The 22723-nt window shown below is 40.0% G+C and overlaps 2 protein-coding genes across 2 annotated transcripts in view; both read right to left on the bottom strand.

Moving 5' to 3' along the window:
* LOC131938073 (N-acetyllactosaminide beta-1,6-N-acetylglucosaminyl-transferase) overlaps positions 1–3720 on the bottom strand; it is a 28439-nt gene extending 24719 nt beyond the window's left edge. The window contains exon 1 of the mRNA XM_059295965.1: positions 3634–3720. The gene's annotated coding sequence lies outside the window, so the exon portion shown is untranslated. The remainder of the gene's footprint in view (positions 1–3633) is intronic.
* Positions 3721–13577: 9857 nt separating this feature from the next.
* LOC131938072 (N-acetyllactosaminide beta-1,6-N-acetylglucosaminyl-transferase) lies at positions 13578–22562 on the bottom strand. The gene is made up of 6 exons (XM_059295964.1): positions 22359–22562; positions 17460–18232; positions 16678–16943; positions 15753–15883; positions 15023–15256; positions 13578–14307 (listed from the first exon to the last, which is right to left on the bottom strand). Exons 1-6 carry the CDS (start codon positions 22465–22467, stop codon positions 14009–14011), a joined length of 1812 nt encoding a protein of 603 aa, XP_059151947.1. The 5' UTR covers positions 22468–22562; the 3' UTR covers positions 13578–14008.
* Between the last annotated feature and the right edge of the window lie 161 nt (positions 22563–22723).

Raw genomic sequence — 22723 nt, 5'->3', positions numbered from 1 at the left:
AATGTACAGGGTAGTACAGGAAAGACTAGAACATGAAGCACGGCGAAGGGAACCGCCGGTACAGACAAAGGACCCGCCACTCAAACTGAACGACAGGGTATTACTGCGTAGCCACCCGTTAGGCAGAAACAAAATCCACGATCTCTGGGGACAGGAGATATGGCAAGTCGTGGAGATGCCTAAAGTAGCAGGTGGCCCCTTTAAGATAAGACCCATCGATCACGCCAAACCGGATCGGTGGGCGAATATTGCTCAATTAAAGAAATATTGGAATAGGCAAGAAGAGCAGTTACACACAGAGAAACCTAAGACAATTAGGGGACCGGAAGTTACAACGGAAATTCACATACCCATCCCGGAACCATATCACCATCAACAGAACAACCGCGATACACAAGTGAAGGATAACGGCAACAAAGAGGATCCCGTTCCTTCCAGAAGCAGAGAGACAGTAGACCATCAGATAAGTGGTCCGCGGAGAAGTTTGAGAAACAGAAAGAATACGAAATTTTTTGTCAGCAACCATCAATTCTTTCATGGTCGCGCTGGGATGAGAACAGACTGTTCAAAAGCTATCAAAGTGAACTGGTGAAGACACCAAACGAAAAAAGGTGGATGTGAATTCTAGAACTGCTTTGTGTCTGAGGAATATGATGTAGACACATTTGATATGTGAAATAGGGATAACTGTCAATCTTTTACGAATGTGACGACATTGACAGTGAGTGGAACAATAAATTTTTTTTACGGTGGTGTTTTTGACATTGAAGGAGTGCACCTGCCAAGCGTTGTTTGTGGTTGAAAACACACAAAAAAAGGCGGGGGTGGATGTAACTAGGGTAGTTACCATACTATGGTTAACAACGTATTACAGTCTGATGCAATAGTGCAGATGGTAGACTGATAACGAACGCAAAGCCGCGGCGCAGTTGACAGGCTGATGCAACTAATGGAAACTATTACATGTACGTGAGATATAATGAGACGGTGAACTGTAGAGCGGGGAGTATCCAGTTGGCTGTGGAACGGGGTAGACGTGTGTGCTATGTGAGGATAGGAAGGATGGACATGTGGATTCAGTTATATGAAGCCTAGTGAGGACTGTTAGGGGTCAGTTGATTCAGACTATTATTGTGAAGCATTCCTGTTGATTCATTGTGTTATATTGAAGCATTTCTTGATTCATGTAATAAAAGGATCAATAGCGAACCTGCATCTTCGAGTATTTCTACTGTAGTCGATGTTGTGTAGCATGAGTGGTTAAACTCGTTACATTTGGCACTACAGGCAAATAATCTCGTAACATGTGGCGTTGCGAGCAGGGTAACTGTTCGCTCGTTACAATTGGCGTCGTCGGACAGGATAACTGCTCGCTCGTTACATATATATATATTATATATATATATATATATATATATATATATATATATATATATATATATATATGGGGGGGGGGGCGCCAAACTGAATGTTCGCCCCGGGCGCCGGGAAAGGTTGCTACGCCTCTGTCCCTAGGGTCCATCAGCTGTGTGGGGTGTAACACATGGGCAACATCTGGCTCTTCTCATCTTACTGTCCAGTCTTTGTGCTTGGATTGCCAATGCACATTCATCCAATAAGCCATATTATTATTATTATATGGCAGCAGAAATGGACCAAACTAACGGCTATAACAAAATGTATATGGTTGCTACACTGCATTTAGCTAACGGTTTAAACAAAATATATACGGCTGCTAAACTGTACTTAGCTAAGAATAAATGATATATGACTCCAAAACTGGGCTTAGCTAAGACTGAAAAAAAAGAAAGAAATCTACTGCGAACATAATCTAGAAACGTTATTTTTGTTTTGATTTACTTCTGTCGACATTCAAAATCCCCGTCGAGCAGGGTCGGCTATTGGCAGCAGACGGCCGAGTGTTTGCTAGGTCTAAAGAGGATTGTAAGGGGATACAATTTCGAATTCAGATCTACCTTCAAACAAGACAAGAAGGGAAGTAACCAGAGCGAACTGCTTGAGACAATCACCTATCAGGAAACTGTTGACGATTACATTGGGGGGGGGGGGGGGATACAATTTTCGGTCATTCTCCCAAAGGAATAAAAAGAAATGGATGTGGTTCGGGAAGAAATTATTCGACAAAAAAAACATTTATAAAGGGAAGCTTTAATCTAAATTTTTGTTTAACTTCCTTCCTCCTATTTCTTTTGGCTCCCCGGGGAGTAAAGAGTTAAAGCGACACAAACGATCTCATTTGGTGTATGTATAATTTTAACCACAGCCATGACAATCTGGCTTCTTATTTCTTTATTTCGAGGGATGTCCCGCATGGGTTAGAGATATATAAAGATGAGTTTGTATTTCACTCTCGTCATAAAACACGTATACTACCATCAAAGTACAAAAATTGTATTATTTAATCGCCTGCAGGAGAGTATTTACTGTGGGTTTTTTAAGTGGTGAGTACTGGTGTAGGAAATTTATATATTATTTATTAAAACAGTGAAACATTTACTATATTTTAACTATTATTATAAAAATAATTTCATAAACAGCACTTATATACTTTACTATAAAAAAACCAGTAACACAACAATCAAAATCTATAACATCCAACTTGTGGGGTAAACGGCATCTAACCAGAATATTCTCAAAAGAAAGAAGATCAAATGTAAAAACGTTTGCAGTGTTATCAAAACATGTGATTTTAAATTCATGTATTGTGTATTTTTAAAAATTAATTGTTAGTTATTCGGTAACTAAACAAGACTGAATTTTTTAAAAATATTTGTCTTATTTTCGTCACCAAATAAATTTTGGTTACGTGATAACTAAACTTACTGACTTTGAGTTTTATTACAAACTATAGGAAATCACCGATAAATAGATATTTTTAGTTTTCTGATGCGTTTGTTAAAACACACTATCAATCAAACTCGTAAGAATCCAAATATTTACTGGAAAAGCAAACACAAAAATAATGATGGTCTTTTAAAGATAGTAGCGAATTTTACAAAACTGAAACGTCAAAATAACATATCTGACAGGCATATGTAAACAGAAATGTAGCCCAAAGGAAAAATAGTTTCAAGTTGTCCACATTGGTAAATTTTATACCACAAATTCTTAAAATATAATTTTTCAGCTTTAATCTCAAAGCTATTTTTAGAGAGTAAGAGATACTCAGAAGACGAAATAGTCGAACAACGTATTCGTCAATGTCAACAAAATGATCTGGTCCATCAGGCAATATTCACAGCAGCAAATACAAAAAAAAGTAGGCCTATTTATTTAATACGTTCTCTGGACGTATTCGATGCTATCATTTTGCTAGTATCGCTACTCTGTAACCCAGCTCTAACATTACACCTTACTCTAGTCCTGACACAAACCTTGTTTCTAATCCTTAAACTACCATTTGACCCTAGCCCTAGCTCTAACCTTTATTCAGACTTAAACCGGATAGCTATAGTTATAAAAACTCCGAATCGATACCTAAAATATTCATGTGTTTAAACAATAACAACAAAAGACACAACCCCGTCGTCAACAGCAGTGTAAATAACGCAAGAACAAGCTCGCGTAATCAACAGGCTATTTACGTATCAAAAAATAAAATCAGCAACTCACCACTGACTTCCGGATCGCGCCAAGACGAAATCCCAACGAAAACAAGTGGACGACTGGGCGCGCAGCCCGTCATCTACCCGCCTCGAGACGGCACGATTATTGAACGCGGGTAACCATGGGAACGCTGATCGCGGCTTCCGAAAGGTTAATCAAATCGATTCTGCTTAAAAGGTTTTTTTTGTGCCCCGACCAAGTCCAATTCATGTATGGCGATCTAATCGGATGCGCGTTGCTAGTGGCAACCCATCTTAAGATTTATGTGCATGGAATACTCTCTTTCTCTTATTATTATTATTTTTATCTGAAATAATGTGTACACATAGTATATGGGCCTAGAGTATGTGTAGGATTATCTCAGCAACAGCTTAGGGCTAGATTTAGGGATTAGGAATAATGTAGAAATATTAGCAAAGATAGTGTGGATTTTATACTGACGACCATTCTAAAGAAAGTATCACTGCGGTTCGTATGGCGAATAGAGCAGATAAAGTAGAGTTCATCTGTTGTTGTTTTTTGGGGACTTTCTTTATGGGTTGATTTGGTCGTCACTATGACTAGATTTCTTTTACTTTTTCAACGAGTCAGGTACACTTTCGAGCTGAGTCGACTCAGAGACCGTTTCACATTTTTAAAGACACCATTAGCACAATACAGTTTGCATTAAGCTTTTATTTCTTCTATCGGTATCGCAGTTAGGTCTAGGTTATGCTTTAGTTTAGAGACAAGGTTGAAATCAAGACTAGAGCCAGTATCGCAGTTAGGTCTAGGTTGTGCTTTAGTTTAGAGACATGGTTGAAATCAAGACTAGAGCCAGTATCGCAGTTAGGTCTAGGTTATGCTTAAGTTTAGAGGCATGGTTGAAATCAAGACTAGAGCCAGTATCGCAGTTAGGTCTAGGTTATGCTTAAGTTTAGAGACATGGTTGAAATCAAGACCAGAGCCGGTATCACAGTTAGGTCTAGGTTGCACTTAAGTTGAAATCAACACTAGAGCCAAGTTTAGATATCGGGTCAGGGTTGAGGGTCGAGTTAGGGGTAGGTTTACGGACAGATTAGGGGTTGGGTAGCGATACTAGACAGTAAATTAAATTAAAAACATGTATGTACCTAATGTTTCATTCACCTACAACACAAGTGCAACTAAAGTTGATTTGACCGTATAAACCAGTTTGCACCTAACGTTCTTTGACCTTAAAAACAATGTTGCCACTAATGTTCTTTGGCCTTAAAAACAATGTTGCACCTAACGTTCTTTGACCTTAACCCTAATTTTCTTTGACCTTAAAAACAAGGTTGTTCTTTCACCTTAAACCTAATGTTCTTTGGCCTTAAAAATGTTGCACCTAATGTTCTTTAACCTTAAAAAAAAAGGTTGCACCTAATGTTCTTTGGCCTTAAAACAATGTTGCACCTAATGTTCTTTGGCTTTAAAACAATGTTGCACCTAATGTTCTTTGGCCTTAATAACAAGGTTGCACTTAATGTTCTTTGGCTTTAAAACTATGTTGCACCTAATGTTCTTTGGCCTTAAAACAATCTTGCACGTAATGTTCTTTGGCCTTAATAACAAGGTTGCACTTAATGTTCTTTGGCCTTAAAACTATGTTGCACCTAATGTTCTTTGACCTTAAAACAATGTTGCACCTAATGTTCTTTGACCTTAAAAACAAGGTTGCACCTAATGTTCTTTGGCCTTAAAACAATCTTGCACCCAATGTTCTTTGGCCTTAAAACAATCTTGCACCTAATGTTCTTTGGCCTTAAAACAATGTTGCACTTAATGTTCTTTGGCCTTAAAACAATGTTGCACCTAATGTTTTTTGGCCTTAAAACAATGTTGCACCTAATGTTCTTTGGCCTTAAAACAATGTTGCATCTAATGTTCTTTGGCCTTAAAACAATGTTGCATCTAATGTTCTTTGGCCTTAAAACAATGTTGCACCTAATGCTCTTTGGCCTTAAAACAATGTTGCACCTAATGTTCTTTGGCCTTAATAACAAGGTTGCACTTAATGTTCTTTGGCTTTAAAACAATGTTGCACCTAATGTTCTTTGACCTTAAAACAATCTTGCACCTAATGTTCTTTGGCCTTAATAACAAGGTTGCACTTAATGTTCTTTGGCCTTAAAACAATGTTGCACCTAATGTTCTTTGACCTTAAAACAATGTTGCACCTAATGTTCTTTGACCTTAAAAACAAGGTTGCACCTAATGTTCTTTGGCCTTAAAACAATCTTGCACCCAATGTTCTTTGGCCTTAAAACAATCTTGCACCTAATGTTCTTTGGCCTTAATAACAAGGTTGCACTTAATGTTCTTTGGCCTTAAAACAATGTTGCACCTAATGTTCTTTGACCTTAAAACAATGTTGCACTTAATGTTCTTTGGCCTTAAAACAATGTTGCACCTAATGTTCTTTGGCCTTAAAACAATGTTGCACCTAATGTTCTTTGGCCTTAAAACAATGTTGCATCTAATGTTCTTTGGCCTTAAAACAATGTTGCATCTAATGTTCTTTGGCCTTAAAACAATGTTGCACCTAATGTTCTTTGGCCTTAAAACAATGTTGCATCTAATGTTCTTTGGCCTTAAAACAATGTTGCATCTAATGTTCTTTGGCCTTAAAACAATGTTGCACCTAATGTTCTTTGGCCTTAAAACAATGTTGCACCTAATGTTCTTTGGCCTTAATAACAAGGTTGCACTTAATGTTCTTTGGCTTTAAAACAATGTTGCACCTAATGTTCTTTGACCTTAAAACAATCTTGCACCTAATGTTCTTTGGCCTTAATAACAAGGTTGCACTTAATGTTCTTTGGCCTTAAAACAATGTTGCACCTAATGTTCTTTGACCTTAAAACAATGTTGCACCTAATGTTCTTTGACCTTAAAAACAAGGTTGCACCTAATGTTCTTTGGCCTTAAAACAATCTTGCACCCAATGTTCTTTGGCCTTAAAACAATCTTGCACCTAATGTTCTTTGGCCTTAATAACAAGGTTGCACTTAATGTTCTTTGGCCTTAAAACAATGTTGCACCTAATGTTCTTTGACCTTAAAACAATGTTGCACTTAATGTTCTTTGGCCTTAAAACAATGTTGCACCTAATGTTCTTTGGCCTTAAAACAATGTTGCACCTAATGTTCTTTGGCCTTAAAACAATGTTGCATCTAATGTTCTTTGGCCTTAAAACAATGTTGCATCTAATGTTCTTTGGCCTTAAAACAATGTTGCACCTAATGTTCTTTGGCCTTAAAACAATGTTGCACCTAATGTTCTTTGGCCTTAATAACAATGTTGCACCAAACCTCCCTCACTTGCTGACCCTAATTCTCTAACACAATAGCAAATCCTTTTCTATTATGTGCATCCATCAACTGATCCATCTGTAATCTGTTTACAGATCCACCCATTAACCACTCAATTTGTTGACTCAGCCGTCTATAAACATACGGGGTCCGTCTATAACAGTGGTTCTAAATCTGGGTTCGATCGACCCCCGTGGGTTCGGTGAGTCAGCCTCAGGGGTTCGGCAGGGATCAAGACACACACCCGATATATGATTCACGATCGATTTTGTCAGTGCGGACGATAGAACTATTAAGAAGGGTTCGGTGAATGTTATGAGAGTGGGGGGGGGGGGGGGGGGGGCTGGTACCTCCAAAAAGGTTTAGAACCACTGGTCTGTAACAAATATTGGATCTGTTTTGTAGAAAAAAACGCCAGAACGACACAACAAGCCTGTTGATGATTTGTTTCTCTACAGGCACCTTTGTGTCCATCAAGGTAAAGTTTAGGGTACATGCAAGGGTCAGGTCCACGTTTATGGTCAGTGTTAGGGGTCATCCATAAATGACGTCACGCTTTTTTGGATGATTTTTACCTCCCCCCTCCCCTCCGTCGCACTTCGTCACAAAAAGCCAGACCCCCCCCCCTAAAATGACGTCACACCTCAACCTACAACCCCCCTCAAAATTGCAGTTGATTTTTTTAAAAACATTGATATTTTTCCAAAATCTTGTCTAAACTATTACAATTTATTAAAACAGTTATCTAAAACGCGAAATAACGTCTAAAATTCGTTTTCTAACATTGCTTTTTTATAATGCAAAAATGTGACGTCGCAACATCTGACCCCCCCCCCCCCTCCCCCTCATCACACATCGTCACAAAATTACGGACCCCCCCTCCCCCCTACGAGTGTGACGTCATTTATGGATGACCCCTTAGACCAGACACATTCGGCCAACGTTTTAGTATGTGAAACTGGTAATTTGAATTCTTTTATCCGGCCATAGAATCTAACTCGAAAAAGTGTTTCTTGTTCCTTCCAGACTTTGTTCTCCGGGGTGGGGGTGGGGGCACTTGAATTATTCGAGGGGAGGGGGAGGGCGGACTAAAATTTCCGTATATATAAATTCTATTTCGTTGGTGGGGGGGGGCAGTAGACATTTTTCAGAGTGCCTCCCCCCCCCCCCCCCACCCCACCCCACCCCCGAAGAGATGCCTGGAAAATACTCTGAACTCGAATCCTAATGACAAAATCTGCTCGAAGAGTATAATGTATTTTTCCTAGCTGGAAACATATAAAATATAACTATTCAAATCTTGATTTTTTAAAATCGAAAATTCGACAAGTCCGTGTGATAATTTTTGATTGTATGTATTTCTTCTGAAATCATGGCGGTTAAGGTTAGGAGAACTATAATTGGCCAATCAGCGTTAGGATTAGGGATTAAGATTAGTGTTAGGGCTAGTGTCATAGGGAATGTTTCTGCCGCATTTACAAAAACTAAAAAGTCAACAAAAACGTCTTATCGAAATCTTACCAAATGTACACAAATGGAGTCTTGGCGGAGATGATGGATCTAGATCTAGATCTAAGCGACACATCCTAATTTATAAATCTCTTTTAAAGTTTCTGTATACACATCAACACGGACTTACATTTGGATAGCGATGAACGCGGAAACTGTCTTTAGTACAGTCGCACTTCCTGAGGTCAACAAACAACTTCACTTACAAATGATTCTAATCTTGTGCGTTTCGGTGCTGCACATTTCGCACCTTGGAGAGAGCTTCTTATCTGTGCATATTGTGTTGAGAGTTGGCTAGTTACCTCGTTACAGAGACCACCATAGTTGTCGTAGTGCCCACTTTGAGATGTGCATTTTACACGGTGACATGTGTTAGTAAATTTAACTTCAAAGAGTTTTGAAAATTGAATTTTTACTCTTATGCAAGTATTGGATTATGTAGCGTGTGAAGGGATTAGGTTATATTTCACGGAGTTTTTCTTTTTTTTTTTAGAAACACCACAATCTATCAATGCCATGAAAATAAAAATATTTTACCTTTGTGACTTTTTTTTCTAGGAGAACGTAAACAATAGAATCGTTTGATCTGAATATGAAATAGAACAACAAAACAAGCAGAACAAGAGGTTTGCCAATGTCTTTTTGATTTGATTTGATTTGATTTTTTAAAGGCTTTAATTGCCAAACTTTGTTATCTACAAACTAATCCTAAAAACTAGAAAAAGAAAAGACGCCGTAGATCTAGATGTCGTCTTTGACGTGATTATTTGAATAGAGTGGATGACATGATACGAAAGGCCACGGAGATCAAGCAAACACATAGGTGGCCAGAACAATTTTAGATTCTATCAATAGATAAAACATCTATAGGGCTGGTAAGTAGGTCACCAACCAGTTCTATGGCTTAATAAAACCTGCATGAGCCATAGAGCTGGTTGGTGACCTACTTACCAGCCCTATGGGGTAGGGAAAAAACATATACCTAAGAAACTAGGAGCTTGTTTTTATAAAAAAAATCGGTAAGTCAGAATTTGATTTAGAAATATCTTTGGGGGTGGGGCAGTGGCCTGGGTGGCTTCTCTTATGAATTACAAATCCCCAACCAAGGGGGACGGATAGAAGACATGCTCACAGTTCACGAGAGCTAATTATTTATTGATTGTGTATTGTAATTAAGTGGACGACATTGTTCCCCCCCCCCTTTGATATATCCGCCACCACCTATACTCTTCCCCCACTATACCACTGCATATATTTAAACCCCGTGTATGTGTTACCTGCCTAAAAAAATGGCAATGTTTCCATCTTCTATTTTAACCCATTCATCTAACCCTATATGTGATTAAACCATTGTATTAATATGTTTTTTTAATGAATGCAATCCGTATACGTTTTATCTTGTCTAGAAAAACAAAGTCAAATTTCCATTTGGCGTTACTCCCCCCCCCCCCCACGCACACTTTTCACCCGATTGTGTCAATTGTGATTGATGATTGAAAGAATGATCTAGGAATTAATCAAATCAACACGATTCAGCTTAATTTTCTTTACTGTCGCAACTGTATCTGGATTTCGAGTCTTTTGACATAAACATTTACATTTTTAATGCAATAAGAAGGGCAGCGATAATTTTTTTTTCAGCCTATATCGGTCTCTTGATTTTGACAACCCACTTACATATTGGCTTATTTATTTCCTCGTCGGCTCGTTCTACATACATTTCAAAGGGAGAGAAACCAACTCTTAGTTGACTCAGACAACGGCAGTGTCACTTTCTCCCCAATAGACTCCCTTAGGCAGTCCAAGTTTCTTTACCTCTCCTTTACCCTAACTATACTACTGATATGTCTCTCTCTCTCTATTTATACGCTGTTTTTTCCATTTGTCTTTCATTCTTACTTTTTCACACAGTATGTAGTAAACAATAAACTAACCAAAAAAAAAAGTCTATAGCCATGTCTGATAGTCATTCAATTTTTTTTATAATTCAAGCTATCACATCGCCATGGAATTAAAAAAAAAATGTAATGTATGAATATGCAATCAATCATTCATGTATAGAGCAGTTTCAAACTGTATTGACGTCAACATGCTGGCCCCACCCACTATCTCTGCATTTCTTTTGTTTGCAAGATGGCCGTCACTCCACCTTTGAGAGTTGGCCGACAACGTTTTTAAAATGATGTCTATAAGGTGTGGCCTAGAGGTAGAGCGCTAGACTAGTAACCCGAAAGTCAGTACTACGTCGCTGAGTCCACCCACCCAGCTCTGATGGAAAAGTCAGGGAAAGTAAAGTCGGCTGGGCAGAGTTCTGACCACACTGTCTCTTCATATGCCGAGGTCACAGAAACAGGTGAACTCTCCTTCACTTGCCCCATGGACCGTCAGGTTAGGAAAGGGAACTAACTTTAATGTACATTTTACTTACTTATATAGGGACGGAGTGGTCTAGCAGTAGAAAGCTGGACTGCTAACCCGTAAGCCCCGAGTTCGAATCCGTGTTCAAGTCAGTAGACCGTCCCTGAGTCCACCCAACTCTGATGGGTACCTAACTCACGTTAGGGAAAGTAAAGTAACACTCTCTATTCATATGCCGATTTCACAAAAACAAGTGAACTCTACTTGACTTGCCCTATAGACCGCCAGGTTTGAAAGGGAAACTTTACTTGACTTTTACTTTACTTACTTATAAGGTGATTGAAAACTATGTTTATGTCATCAATAGGCCGAAATTATTTCCCCCCGACATGATCAACTGAAGTTAAATATCGTGACAACTTACCGTTTGTCCATTTCATTTTGAGGACATATTTTTTTTTAATCTAGAGGCTTGTGACAAGAAGAAAAACAATTTCACTGCTCGCATCACAATTTGGCTTTGTTTCATCGAATGTAATCACCAGGAGATAACTCTAACAAACATTTAGAATGAATACAACAACATAGCTGGAGTTATATACCCTATTTATTTTTTTATTTTTTTACATTTGACAGAAACTACCTTCATAATGCAAGTTAAAAAAAATATGAACAGATTTTTAACAAATCAACAATAGCCGTTTAAACCTACATCAGCAATCAAGCCAACATAAACAGTTGACTACTTTAACCGTTAAACTAACATAATAAATTAAACCAACATCATGAATTCAACCAACATACACAGTTAAACTACTTTAACCATTGAACTAACATGATCAGTTAAACCGACATCGGCAATTAAACCAACACACACAGTTAAACTACTTTAACCGTTAAACTAGCATCATCAGTTAAACCGACACCGGCAATTAAACCCACATCAACAATTACACCAACTTTACAACTGTCATGTTTACAGTTGAACACGCCGCTAACCCGCTTTGAATGAACAGAAGCGTATCCACCCACATACATCGGCGCCTTCTTATACTACGGCGCTGATGTCGTGGCTTTGTGCTGAGGTTGTGCCCTTGACGCCGAGGTCATGCCCTTGACGCTGAGGTCGTGCCCTTGACGTTGAGGTCGTGCCCTTGGCGTTGAGGTCGTGGCTTTGGGCTGAGGACGTGCCCTTGACGCTGAGGTCGTGCCCTTGACACTGAGGTCGTGCCCTTGCCGCTGAGGTCGTGCCCTTGACGCTGAGGTCGTGCCCTTGACACTGAGGTCGTGCCCTTGACGCTGAGGTCGTGCCCTTGACGCTGATGTCGTGGCTTTGGGCTGAGGACGTGCCCTTGACGCTAAGGTCGTGCTCTTGGCATCAAGGTCGCGCTGAGGTCGTACTGAACCCGTGCTCTGTAAGGCAGATTGAGCAGATTTTTTTTTCTACTTCTATGCTGTCCCCGATTGAAGGGATAAGGGTCAAATCTAAGCCGAGTGGCCTTGACATTCACCGTGTGACTATCCTAAAGGACTCGAGCTCAAGTGATGTATTAATTAGCACAAATTATCATCTATTATATCACCTACAGACCGTGTAGATTTGTGACCACTGTGTTAAGGCACGTTCAAGATGCAGGCACTACGCGCCTTATAATCGTCCATCTACTTTGATTATAGACAGCAAAAGCAAAAGTATTTTGAAATAAGTTATTTTAATTAAATTGCATTTTTAACAACTCGGACATTGACACAAATAATCAACTTTAAAAAAACAACAACAATAATTTAAAAAAACAGATTTGTTAACTTGCACAAACAATCACATTTAATAAATATTTTATCTTTGCAGTGTATGTACAAGTGTGAAATGTACAAGTATGAAATGTACAAGTATGAAATGTGCAAGTATTACATGTACTTTCTCGCCCTGTATAGGAACGAGGCTACGAATAGATATTGCATGATCACCCAACATGACATGTAATATTGAGAGGATATTATCCTGAGGAAAAAATATAATGAGATCATGTTTTTTTGGTTGACAAAAATTTGATGAATACGGGCTTGGGCAGCGAAGATAAAGACCGAATGACACGATATTCGATCATTTGTTTAGTTGGGTGTGGCTGTAAGTATGGGGGGGGGAGATTACAGAGGCGTAGCGACCCCCTCCCGGCGCCCGGGGACAAACTTTTAATTTGGCGCCCCCTCCCAGTATATTTTTTATATTTATAATTCAAAATAGTAGCTGAAATGAGCTTATTTTCGCGCCTCTAGGGTCGGCGCCCGGTGACAGATGTACCCCCCCCCCCCCCGAATCCGCCTCTGGAGGATTAAATCATGGGCTGACTCAGCGTCAGACGATTAAATCATGGGCTGACTTAGTCATAGAGGATTAAATCATGGGCTGACTTAGTCATAGAGGATTAAATCATGGGCTGACTTAGTCATAGAGGATTAAATCATGGGCTGACTTAGTCATAGAGGATTAAATCATGGGCTGACTTAGTCATAGAGGATTAAATCATGGGCTGACTTAGTCATAGAGGATTAAATCATGGACTGACTCAGTCATAGAAGATTAAATCATGGGCTGACTCGGCGTCAGATGATGCCATGGGCTGACTCAGCCACGTGGGATTAAAACATGGCCTGGCTAATTGCTTTAGTAGTGTCTCTCATTATCTCATGAGCCTGCCGCTTGTCTTGATTTCTATTTCTAGCCTTTACTGGCAGTCCTTTTTCTTCCAACTTTTCAACACCCCTCCTCCCTCCCCCCTCCGTGATCCCACTCTCCTGATATCTCTACAATTCCTTGCCCCTCCCAGACCGCCCTCCTAGGTGGGTCTTTGGGTCTTATCTCTCTGGCTTAATCGGGTCCTAACCCCGTACAAGTAATGCATTACTTGTAGTGTAACTACACACCAATAAACTCGATAACAAACACACCTTTCTGTTTAAAACGTAATCGCTAATAATAGAGCTAACCATCATCATAGAAAGACACGGCACATGCTAAAAATCTTTTGTTTCGATAATCATCGTTTTCACTTTTTTATAATCCAAGGATATCTTTTGTTTCGTTAATCATCGTTTTAACTTTTTTATAATCCAAAGAAATCTTTTGTTTCGCTAATCATCGTTTTCACTTTTCTTAAGCATCATCATAGCAGCAGAACAAGGAAGTTGTATTTTATTTTTCACGGTTTCCTTTTTGTGTTATTTTTAATAGCAAACGGCAAGTTCCGGTAAAACGACAAGTCCCGAGTTGTGCCGGACAACGTCAGATTAAAGACGAGCTCATCCAGGCAGTGGAGGGCGGCGGGGTGGTGGGTGATGTAGAACTTGTTGGCGAACAGCTGGGCGCGGTGGACGAAGAGGGGGAAGTCTTCAGGGGAGAAGATGCAGATCTTGTGGACGTAGATGGTGGCGCATTTGATGCTGGGGTTGGTGCTCCATAGGGAGAATGACGTCAGCCAGGGTTTTTTATGGGGGTGGCCTGTGGAATAAGATATGCCATTATTCCAGTGAAAGATGTAAATCATGGTTTTTCATGGATGTTGCCAGTACAATTATTTCAGTAAAATATGTAAATTATGGCTTTTTATGGCCTGAGGAATAATATATGCCATTATTCCAGTGAAAGATTCATAGTTTTTCATGAATGTTGCCTGTGAAATAATAAAATCCCTTATTTCTATGAAAGATGTAAATCATTGCTTTTTATGGGGGTTGCCTGTGGTATAAGATATGCCCCCCCCCCACCCCCCCCCCCCCCACCCCCGATCAATTGAATCAATGGTACTCAATTTGGATGAAATATTTGTTCACGTTTTCATTCCATGTTGTTTTCATCAAACGTTATCCTTAAGACTTTACCTAGACTACTGTGAACCTTACAAACCATACGACTAAAAACACATTTTTGCCTGTGATCCGACATGCTTTGCAGCTAGTTTATGTATTTATGTAATAATGCACTCAAAAGCAGAATATAAATGATTTCCTGTAAAATATAATACATTAACTACTATTAAAATATCAAAGAATAATCAATTTAATAATGCAGTCAAGCCCGGAAATAATATTCGCGGATTAAATATTGAAAATGGAAATAAAAATAAAAATTTAAAACAATGATCCTACTGTTTAAATCGGGTTTTAATTAATATTTTAAAATAAATAAATCAAAAGTGATAGTCTAAAAGACTTACCTTTAAAACCTCCGGGGACATTTATCGTCTTACTGTGGTGGAGAGTTCCCCAGAAATATTCATCCGGGCTCTTGATGGTCCTGCTCCAGTTGAGGAAGTCCACGGCTATCTTGTCGTGGAGGGCGAACTCTACAAAAGCCCGCGAAAATGTCCCGTAGGTGCTGCCCTTGATGATCTCCAGCCCGTGGGGTGGGGGGTCGTTCAGTGTGTAGACTTTTTTCACTCGGAGCTCCCCTACAGTTTAATTAATCAGTGGTTCGTTTAAATACCAAAACTGAGATCAGTAGTTAGTATACCAAAACTAAGATTAGCTAAGTGCATAGAAGATAATTAGTTTAGACATGTTGACATGTTAAATCGGATGTTGTGTAAGTATTCAGGGTTTCATTAGACGTTTTTCTACTGGTGTAGGAGCATTTGAAACTTTCGTAGATTAAAGTATATGTCTCGTATGGTCCTCATAAAGAGAATTATATTTATAGATTCTACTGTGGGTGGGGGGAGAGAGGTGTACGTGCTCCGGGGTGGAGGGGGATAGGGATGGAGATCCCTGAAAGACACTGTTAATATTGACAAGTACCAACACACTTCTCAGACTAAATACAGAATTGTGGCGAAAGGTGAAAGCACTGGAATAGTCTATCACATTTTCAGACCCTGTGGCCTATCAGAGAAACTGAAGACGTTAGAGGATGCTGAGGTCCTCACTGGGGTTCGAACCCGGGCTCACCTGTCTCTTTGTCAGTGACGTAGACGTGCTTGTAGATGTACCTGTCTGACACTAGCATGTCCCCCACCAGACCTTCGATATCGTTGGCACCGTTAAACTGTTTGAGGATTCGCACTAGTTCCAGATTTGTTCTGGAGAGATGGAGGAGAGAGATAATAATGGGGGGGGGGGGGGGGGTCAAATCAACTTTGAATAAACGGTCATCTAACATGAATAAACAGTTATGTGTAGCAAGAATATATATGCATTTTAGTGTACATTCATTCAAGAGAAGGTATCAGAGAAAAAATAAATCTAAAAATCTGTGCCAAACGACTGTCTGTTCAATTTAAAAAACGTAAGTTTTAAATTAATTTTATTTTTCTTCACGTCAGCTGAGTTTTACCCCCCCCCCCCCCTCCTTCCACCTGTTCTGTCACCCCCGACCCCTCATTAAAGTTTATTTCGAATTCAACGTGTTTGTGTGTGTGTATGTGAGTACTCCAGTTAAAGTTATTGTTTTTTCGCTTACAGTTGAATCAGTTGGTCAACAAGATTACATCATTTTCTAAATTTTATGCTAGGTGTATAAACTTTACCAGATCGTTTCGCAGCTATGTATTATTTATGCTAGTATCGCTATCCTATCCATAATCAGAGAGCTAGACTGCTAACCCGAAAGTATCAAGTTCGAATCCGGGTTCAGAATAGTAAAAAGTTCCCAGGGTCCACCCAGCTCTGATGGGTACCTAACTCACGTTAGGGAAACTAAGGCGGCTGACCACATTATTTCCTTGTATGCCGAAGTCAATGAATTCTACTTCATCTGCCCCATGTGCCATGTCCTAAAATTCTTACCAATAGAAAAAAAATTAAGATTTAAAACTCGGTTACTCTTCAAGAGCATTAATAAGAACTTTTTCCTATGTAAAAAAATATAACTCACTTCAACGGAAACTGCTGTCCAGGCATGTTGATGACGTACCTCCACTGCACCGGATGTAGAAGCAGATCCTCCATACAATGGATGTCCGCCATCAGCCTGGAGAAGCCGGCGTACACGATGTTCTCCAGCTTGCTGGCCACGAAGACGTTTGGTAAACATCTGGACACAGCTCTGACCGCCTCCAAGAACTCGACGCTGGACTTTGTGTCCACGCTTAAACAGTAGACGTTGTGGGGCCGGTAGATGGCACGGAGCAGGAACAAAACCTGTTGGGAATCAAACGTTGTATTGTATTTACATTTCTTTCAAGTATCTCACGAATCACGCCTATCGCTCCCCCCACCCCCCGAAAAAAAATTAATTTATATACAAAATATATACTTCAACCTATGTTCGCTACCCCCCCCCCCCCCCCCCCCCAAGTAAGTCCACTAACCCCCTCGAAAGTTTTAAAAATACAACTACTTTTAGTATTTACAAAAGAATATTTTATTTTCAAAGAAACGACAAGCGCGTTTCAGCGCCATCTCCCCCAACACACTTATTTAATTTGTATTAATATTCCTGTAAACATAAGCCGTATTTTACACCCCCCCCCCCCCCCCAAACACCTATCGCCAGATATTGTCAGAAGACAGCAGACATCCCTCGCCCACCAAAGTTGAAGGCGTAGTTTTCCTCCACCCTACTCTGCAAGGCGTAATTTTCTTCTAACCCCCCAATCCCACCTGCTCCTCGCCTCACATCGTAAACAAGTGTTCCTAATGAAAGCTATAGATCACCTGATCGAGATCCTTATAAAATAGGATGATGAAAGCTATCGGGAAACTTTTCTCCTCCAACGTGGCCCTGGGGTAGCGGCTGAAGCCGTACTTGTCCCTGAAGCGCTTACAGTCGGTGCTGTCGGCCAGGTACTGGATCTGGCTGACCCGCTCCACCGTCTGGGGGAACAGGCTGTTGTTGGTCTTAGTGAGCAGGGCTGTCCTGCAGTCATGGCCGGCGATCTCCGGAAACCCGACCCACTTCCGGCGGACAGCAGACGCGAACGTGACGTTCTGGTTCTCCGCCTCAACCTCGGCCACCAACTGCGACAACCTGGCGACGGTTTCTGACCTCTTGGGGTCAACTGGCTTGGGGTCAACTGATTTGGGGTCAACTGACTTGGGGTCAACTGATTTGGGGTCAACCGACTTGGGGTCAACTGATTTGGAGTCAACTGATTTGGGGTCAACTGATTTGGGGTCAACCGACTTGGGGTCAACTGATTTGGGGTCAACCGACTTGGGGTCAACTGATTTAGGGTTAACCTGCTGATGTTGGGGCAGCCACGCACGCGCCACGTCCACGAACAGGACTTCCGTCTTGGCGTGACTCAGCAGGAAGCTATCCGTCTGCTCGGGCGCCCTCTGGAACTGGGTGTACAGCCGGTCAGAGTTCCGGCCCGCCGACTCCACGGGGTCAAGGTTGTGTTTGGGGTCACATGACGTCTGGCTGGACACCCAGATGTAGATGGAGGCGAAGACCCAGATCAGGATGACGAAGGCTTGTCTGATACCTGTAAGAAAAAAAAATCTGTCTACAACACAGGTTTTAGGTTATACACGCGGAAGTTTGTTTATAAATATAATCGCTACTGTGAAGAAGGGGGGAGGGCGTGGTCGGGTGGTAGAGCGTATGACTGCTAACCCGAAAGGCTCGAGTTCGGATACCAGGTTTGAGTCCGTACTACCGTAGGACGTCCATGAGTCCACCCAGCTTTGATGGATACCTGACTCAATTTAGGGAAAGTAAAGCCAGCTTGGCTTAGTGCTGGCACTATCTTTTCATATGCCGAGGTCACAAACAGGTGAACACTACTTCACCTGCCCCATCACCGCCATGCTTAAAAGGGTTCCTTTAATTATGGAGAATTCCCATATAAGCTTAGTTTTAGGTTTAGAAAATACGGTATCCTAACAAATAAATTTTGAATTAAATCTTCACGTGAAATTTCAGTTTCTTGTTTTAAAATATAAACAAAAAATATGTTATGAAAAAAAAAAAACGAAAAACAAAAACTAACTTCCCGTGTGTGTGTGTGTGCCTCAACAGCTTTTAATTCCTGGTTATTCATTATTTTTTACAATAACTTGAACGTGTCCCCGTTAAATGTAATGACAACATGACTTGACGGGTATACAGGAGCGGTTTTTAAAATAAAGCGCCGTCTCAGCTAACTTGTTATCAATAGAACGCGGCCAACTATATCGTAGTCTGTAGACTATAGCAGTCACCTTTGGGAGGAAGGAGGAAATGGGGGTAACATTTGTAGGCGGTCGTGTGCACTTTGTAATGTGTTGTTTTCGCTTGGGTGTGTCACTTGCGGAATGTATTTAGGCTACACAAAACCTTCTCTACCAGCGCTCAATACAAGGTTCCCCCAGCGATTATTATATCAGAGCCGGTGGGCAGTCCGCAGAATCGATAACCTATTACTTCTCTCGTCTCATTATATCACACTGACATTCGGCGAGTGAAAGAAGGACATGAAAAAATAATGAGAAGAAAAAAAAATCGGTTTGAATAAATTAGAATTTTTTTTTTCCAACACTAAATTATTGAGAGGTAACCTTGTATGAGAAATCTAGTTTTCTGAGGTTTGGTTTTGATCGGAGTAGGGATTGCTTACGTGGAGACGGTGCTCCGTATAGGAATGTCTCAAAACTAGGATAATCAATGTTTGAGCTTCTCATTTTAATATGCGGGCATATAACTTTGAAAATTACTAGCTATCAAAATAAGAATACGAGAAGTTGGTGACCTACTTTCAAGCCCTAATTTTAGACTTTCAGTAATTGTAATTGTAAGCTTGCGCTTTAATATGGCTTTTGGTTTAGCTGTAAATACACTATCTACTGTCTATTTCGTGATATTAAAAAAATATTCCTTTTAAAAAAACCACTTACGTTAAAAGAAAAACTACCCGAATATACCATATAACGGCTGCTGTGAACTGTGACGTAATTATGACAGGGGGGGGGTGGAGGAAAGACTGGAATTTCTTGTAAAAGAAAATAATGTGCCTTCAATGTATAGCTATCCCTTTAAACGTGAACCGTTTACTGGGTGTCAGGTATAGATATCACTAACATGTGATACTATACACGCATTGATGCGTGTCGACAAAGGAAAAAAACACAGCTGTTTTTGTTCCGGTTCAAAGACCATAGTAATAGCTCAAGGTGTCGCCAGACATTTAGTTTAGACGACTAAATGATGGACCAAAGTCTTTGTAGCGTCTATTGAGGCCCGGAAATCCATTATTAAAATGAACATTTTAAGTTTCCCAATGCATAATAAAGCATGTTTGTTGTTTCCATAGGGCTACAAATAATAAAAAAAAAAAAAAGAATATGGTACATGTACAAGTGATTTCGATTTTTATGTACATAAATTTGTTTTCGCCTTCATAACTTTTAACAGAAATGTTGAATATATATATATATATATATATATATATATATATATATATATATATATATATATATATATGTATGTATGTATGTGTGTGTGTGTGTGTGTGTGTGTGTGTGTGTGTGTGTGTGTGTGTGTAAATATATTTGCTTTTTTTTAGTTCTGCCACTGCTTACAAGAGAACCAATGCACTGATCACCAGAGCGCTTTTGTAGGTAGCACTTTGAGAGAGGTACACTTTGTAAGCATAAGTAAAAATCACGTGCAGAACTCGTGCCTTCATGTTTAAATATTTAAAAATACGAATACAATTAGAATCCGAATAGGATTAAAATTAGATTTTTTAAAACGCAATCCTTTAAAAGTAAAGGCATATATATATATATATATATATATATATATATATATATATATATATATATATATATATATATATATATATACAGTGCCGGCGCCAGGTTATTTAGCGCCCTAGGCAAAACTTACTAAAAGCGCCCCCCCCCCCCCCCCGCAATTTTTTTCGTGCCCCCGTATTATCAGAGGCGTAGCGACCCTTCCAGGCGCCCGACGACAAACTTTCGATTTGCACCCCACCCGAAGTACAGTTAATTTTTTTTTTTTTTTTTACCTCAGCGGATGTTTTGGTATGCTCCTTGCCCAACCGGCTTTACTTTCCCTAACGTGACTCAGGTAGCCATTAGAGCTGAGTTGACTCAGGGAAGTCCTACAGACTCAAGCCCGGACTGAGATCTGAACACGTGACTTCCTGGTTGTAAAGTCGAACAGTCTACCACCCTATCAAGCCGTGGCACCATTTATATTCAACGGTCCCCATTAATTTTACACCAATAGTTAACTATGAACAAGTTATTCAGGACTACGTAAAAATATAAACAAACACCGACGAAACGAACGGATGTATCTACTTACTCAATATCCTAAACATTTAAAACCACACCACGCAGATTATTCCCAAAAGGATCTTTAACCAGACTACACATCATTATCTGAAACTTAATCTGAAATATTATTCCGAATAATTTTAAAAAATTAAAAAAAAATGTTTTTAAAAAACCGTTGCTTGACAAAAGGCATTGTTAATAGACCAGCACAAGCCAGCAGTGAATGCTGTGTACCGTGCCGAGACCGTACCATAGCTTTGTTCCCCCCACTGTTGAATGTCGACCAATGACGTCCCTGCACGGTTCAGATTTCTATACGGGCGGCCACCGTACAACACTCCAGGCTTGTCCGACCTGTTGACGGCCACACGGGAACATTCAGAGATCACAGAAGGCCCAAGTGGGCCGTACATTTTAACTTGCAGGTCAAAAATTGCCGTCACTATATACTCTACGTCATATGTAAGCATACACACACTAACACAGATACAGACAGACAGACACATCACACACACACACACACACACACACATATATATATATATATATATATATATATATATATATATATATATATATATATATATATATATATATATTACCATGGCATCGTTATGTTGGGTGTCACCCCCCCACCCAGTGAAAAATAGGTATATGTATGTATCTGTGTTTAGGCCTACATAAGTTTATAGTTAAATTAAATGTCATATACTCGTGTATATGCATGTGTATATATACGTTTATTACGAAGAAAGTCTTCAGCCCCCCCCCCCCCCACGGAACGAAATGGAATTTATATAGAGAACATACTTTTACCAGTGTCCGGCCGGCGCCCCCCCCCCCCTAGAAAATGTAGTCCGCCCCCCCCCCCCCCGCCTTCCAGAAATTGTAGTCCGCCCCCCCTCCCCACCCCCACCCGGAGAATAAAGTCTGGAGGAAACAGTGGACGTTAAACGGCTAGTCCGAAAAATTAACTGAGCATCCGGAAAATGCGCTTTGTGTGTTGCATAAAACATCGTTTCATTTAATTTAAACTGCAGGGGAATATATAAAAACAGTGTTTTAAATGTAGCGGTAGGTACTTATGTGAACAGGTCGGGTTCGAGTCAATAGTTCGTCTTCGTGTCCGCCCAGCTCGGATGGGTACCTGACTCACTTTAGGGAAACCAAGACGGCCGGGCATAGTGCTGACCAAAATATACCTTCATATGACCAGGTCATTGAAACAGATGAACTCTACTTCATCTGCACCATGTGTCTTGGTCACGAAATGAAAAAAAATATATAATGTGAACCTGGATGGATGTAATGAAAAAAATAACTTACGCCATTGTGTACAAATCCTCCAATACAAAGGGACTTTACCCGCTGGTGAGTATCCGTCCTTGGTGGCCAAGTTGCGAGGTTTTGTATTGTTCATAGGGTTCTTGTACATCCAGAAGAAAACAATTGTTCACATTTCTCGCATAAGCTGTGAGAAGCTACTTTATACCGAATAAGCACATCGATCTATCCAATCATACATTTTTACTTTTGTAAACAAAATATAACTAGTAGATCTACAAATTAAATCCCTTGTCTAAAAGAACTCTTAGAAAAAAAAGAGCACAAGACCAACTCGCGAGCAACATAACCCAGTGACTAAAATCATTCTATCAACAATATAACAGGACGCCTCGTTGAATGCCTTC

Source organism: Physella acuta, unplaced genomic scaffold (assembly GCF_028476545.2).
Source record: "Physella acuta isolate Inbredline_101_S28 unplaced genomic scaffold, ASM2847654v3 ptg000232l, whole genome shotgun sequence".
Classification (NCBI taxonomy): domain Eukaryota; kingdom Metazoa; phylum Mollusca; class Gastropoda; family Physidae; genus Physella; species Physella acuta.
This window is presented reverse-complemented; position numbering and strand designations above follow the sequence as displayed.

What these genes read in the sequence shown, in the direction of transcription:
- LOC131938072 (XM_059295964.1), bottom strand. Translation starts at nt 22,467, where the DNA reads ATGTACAAGAACCCTATGAACAATACAAAACCTCGCAACTTGGCCACC. An exon ending in TTTATAAGGATCTCGATCAG is followed by an intron (nt 16,944 to 17,459) that starts GTGATCTATAGC and finishes GATTCCCAACAG; the next exon opens with GTTTTGTTCCTGCTCCGTGC. An exon ending in TGTCCCCGGAGGTTTTAAAG is followed by an intron (nt 14,308 to 15,022) that starts GTAAGTCTTTTA and finishes CTTATTCCACAG; the next exon opens with GCCACCCCCATAAAAAACCC.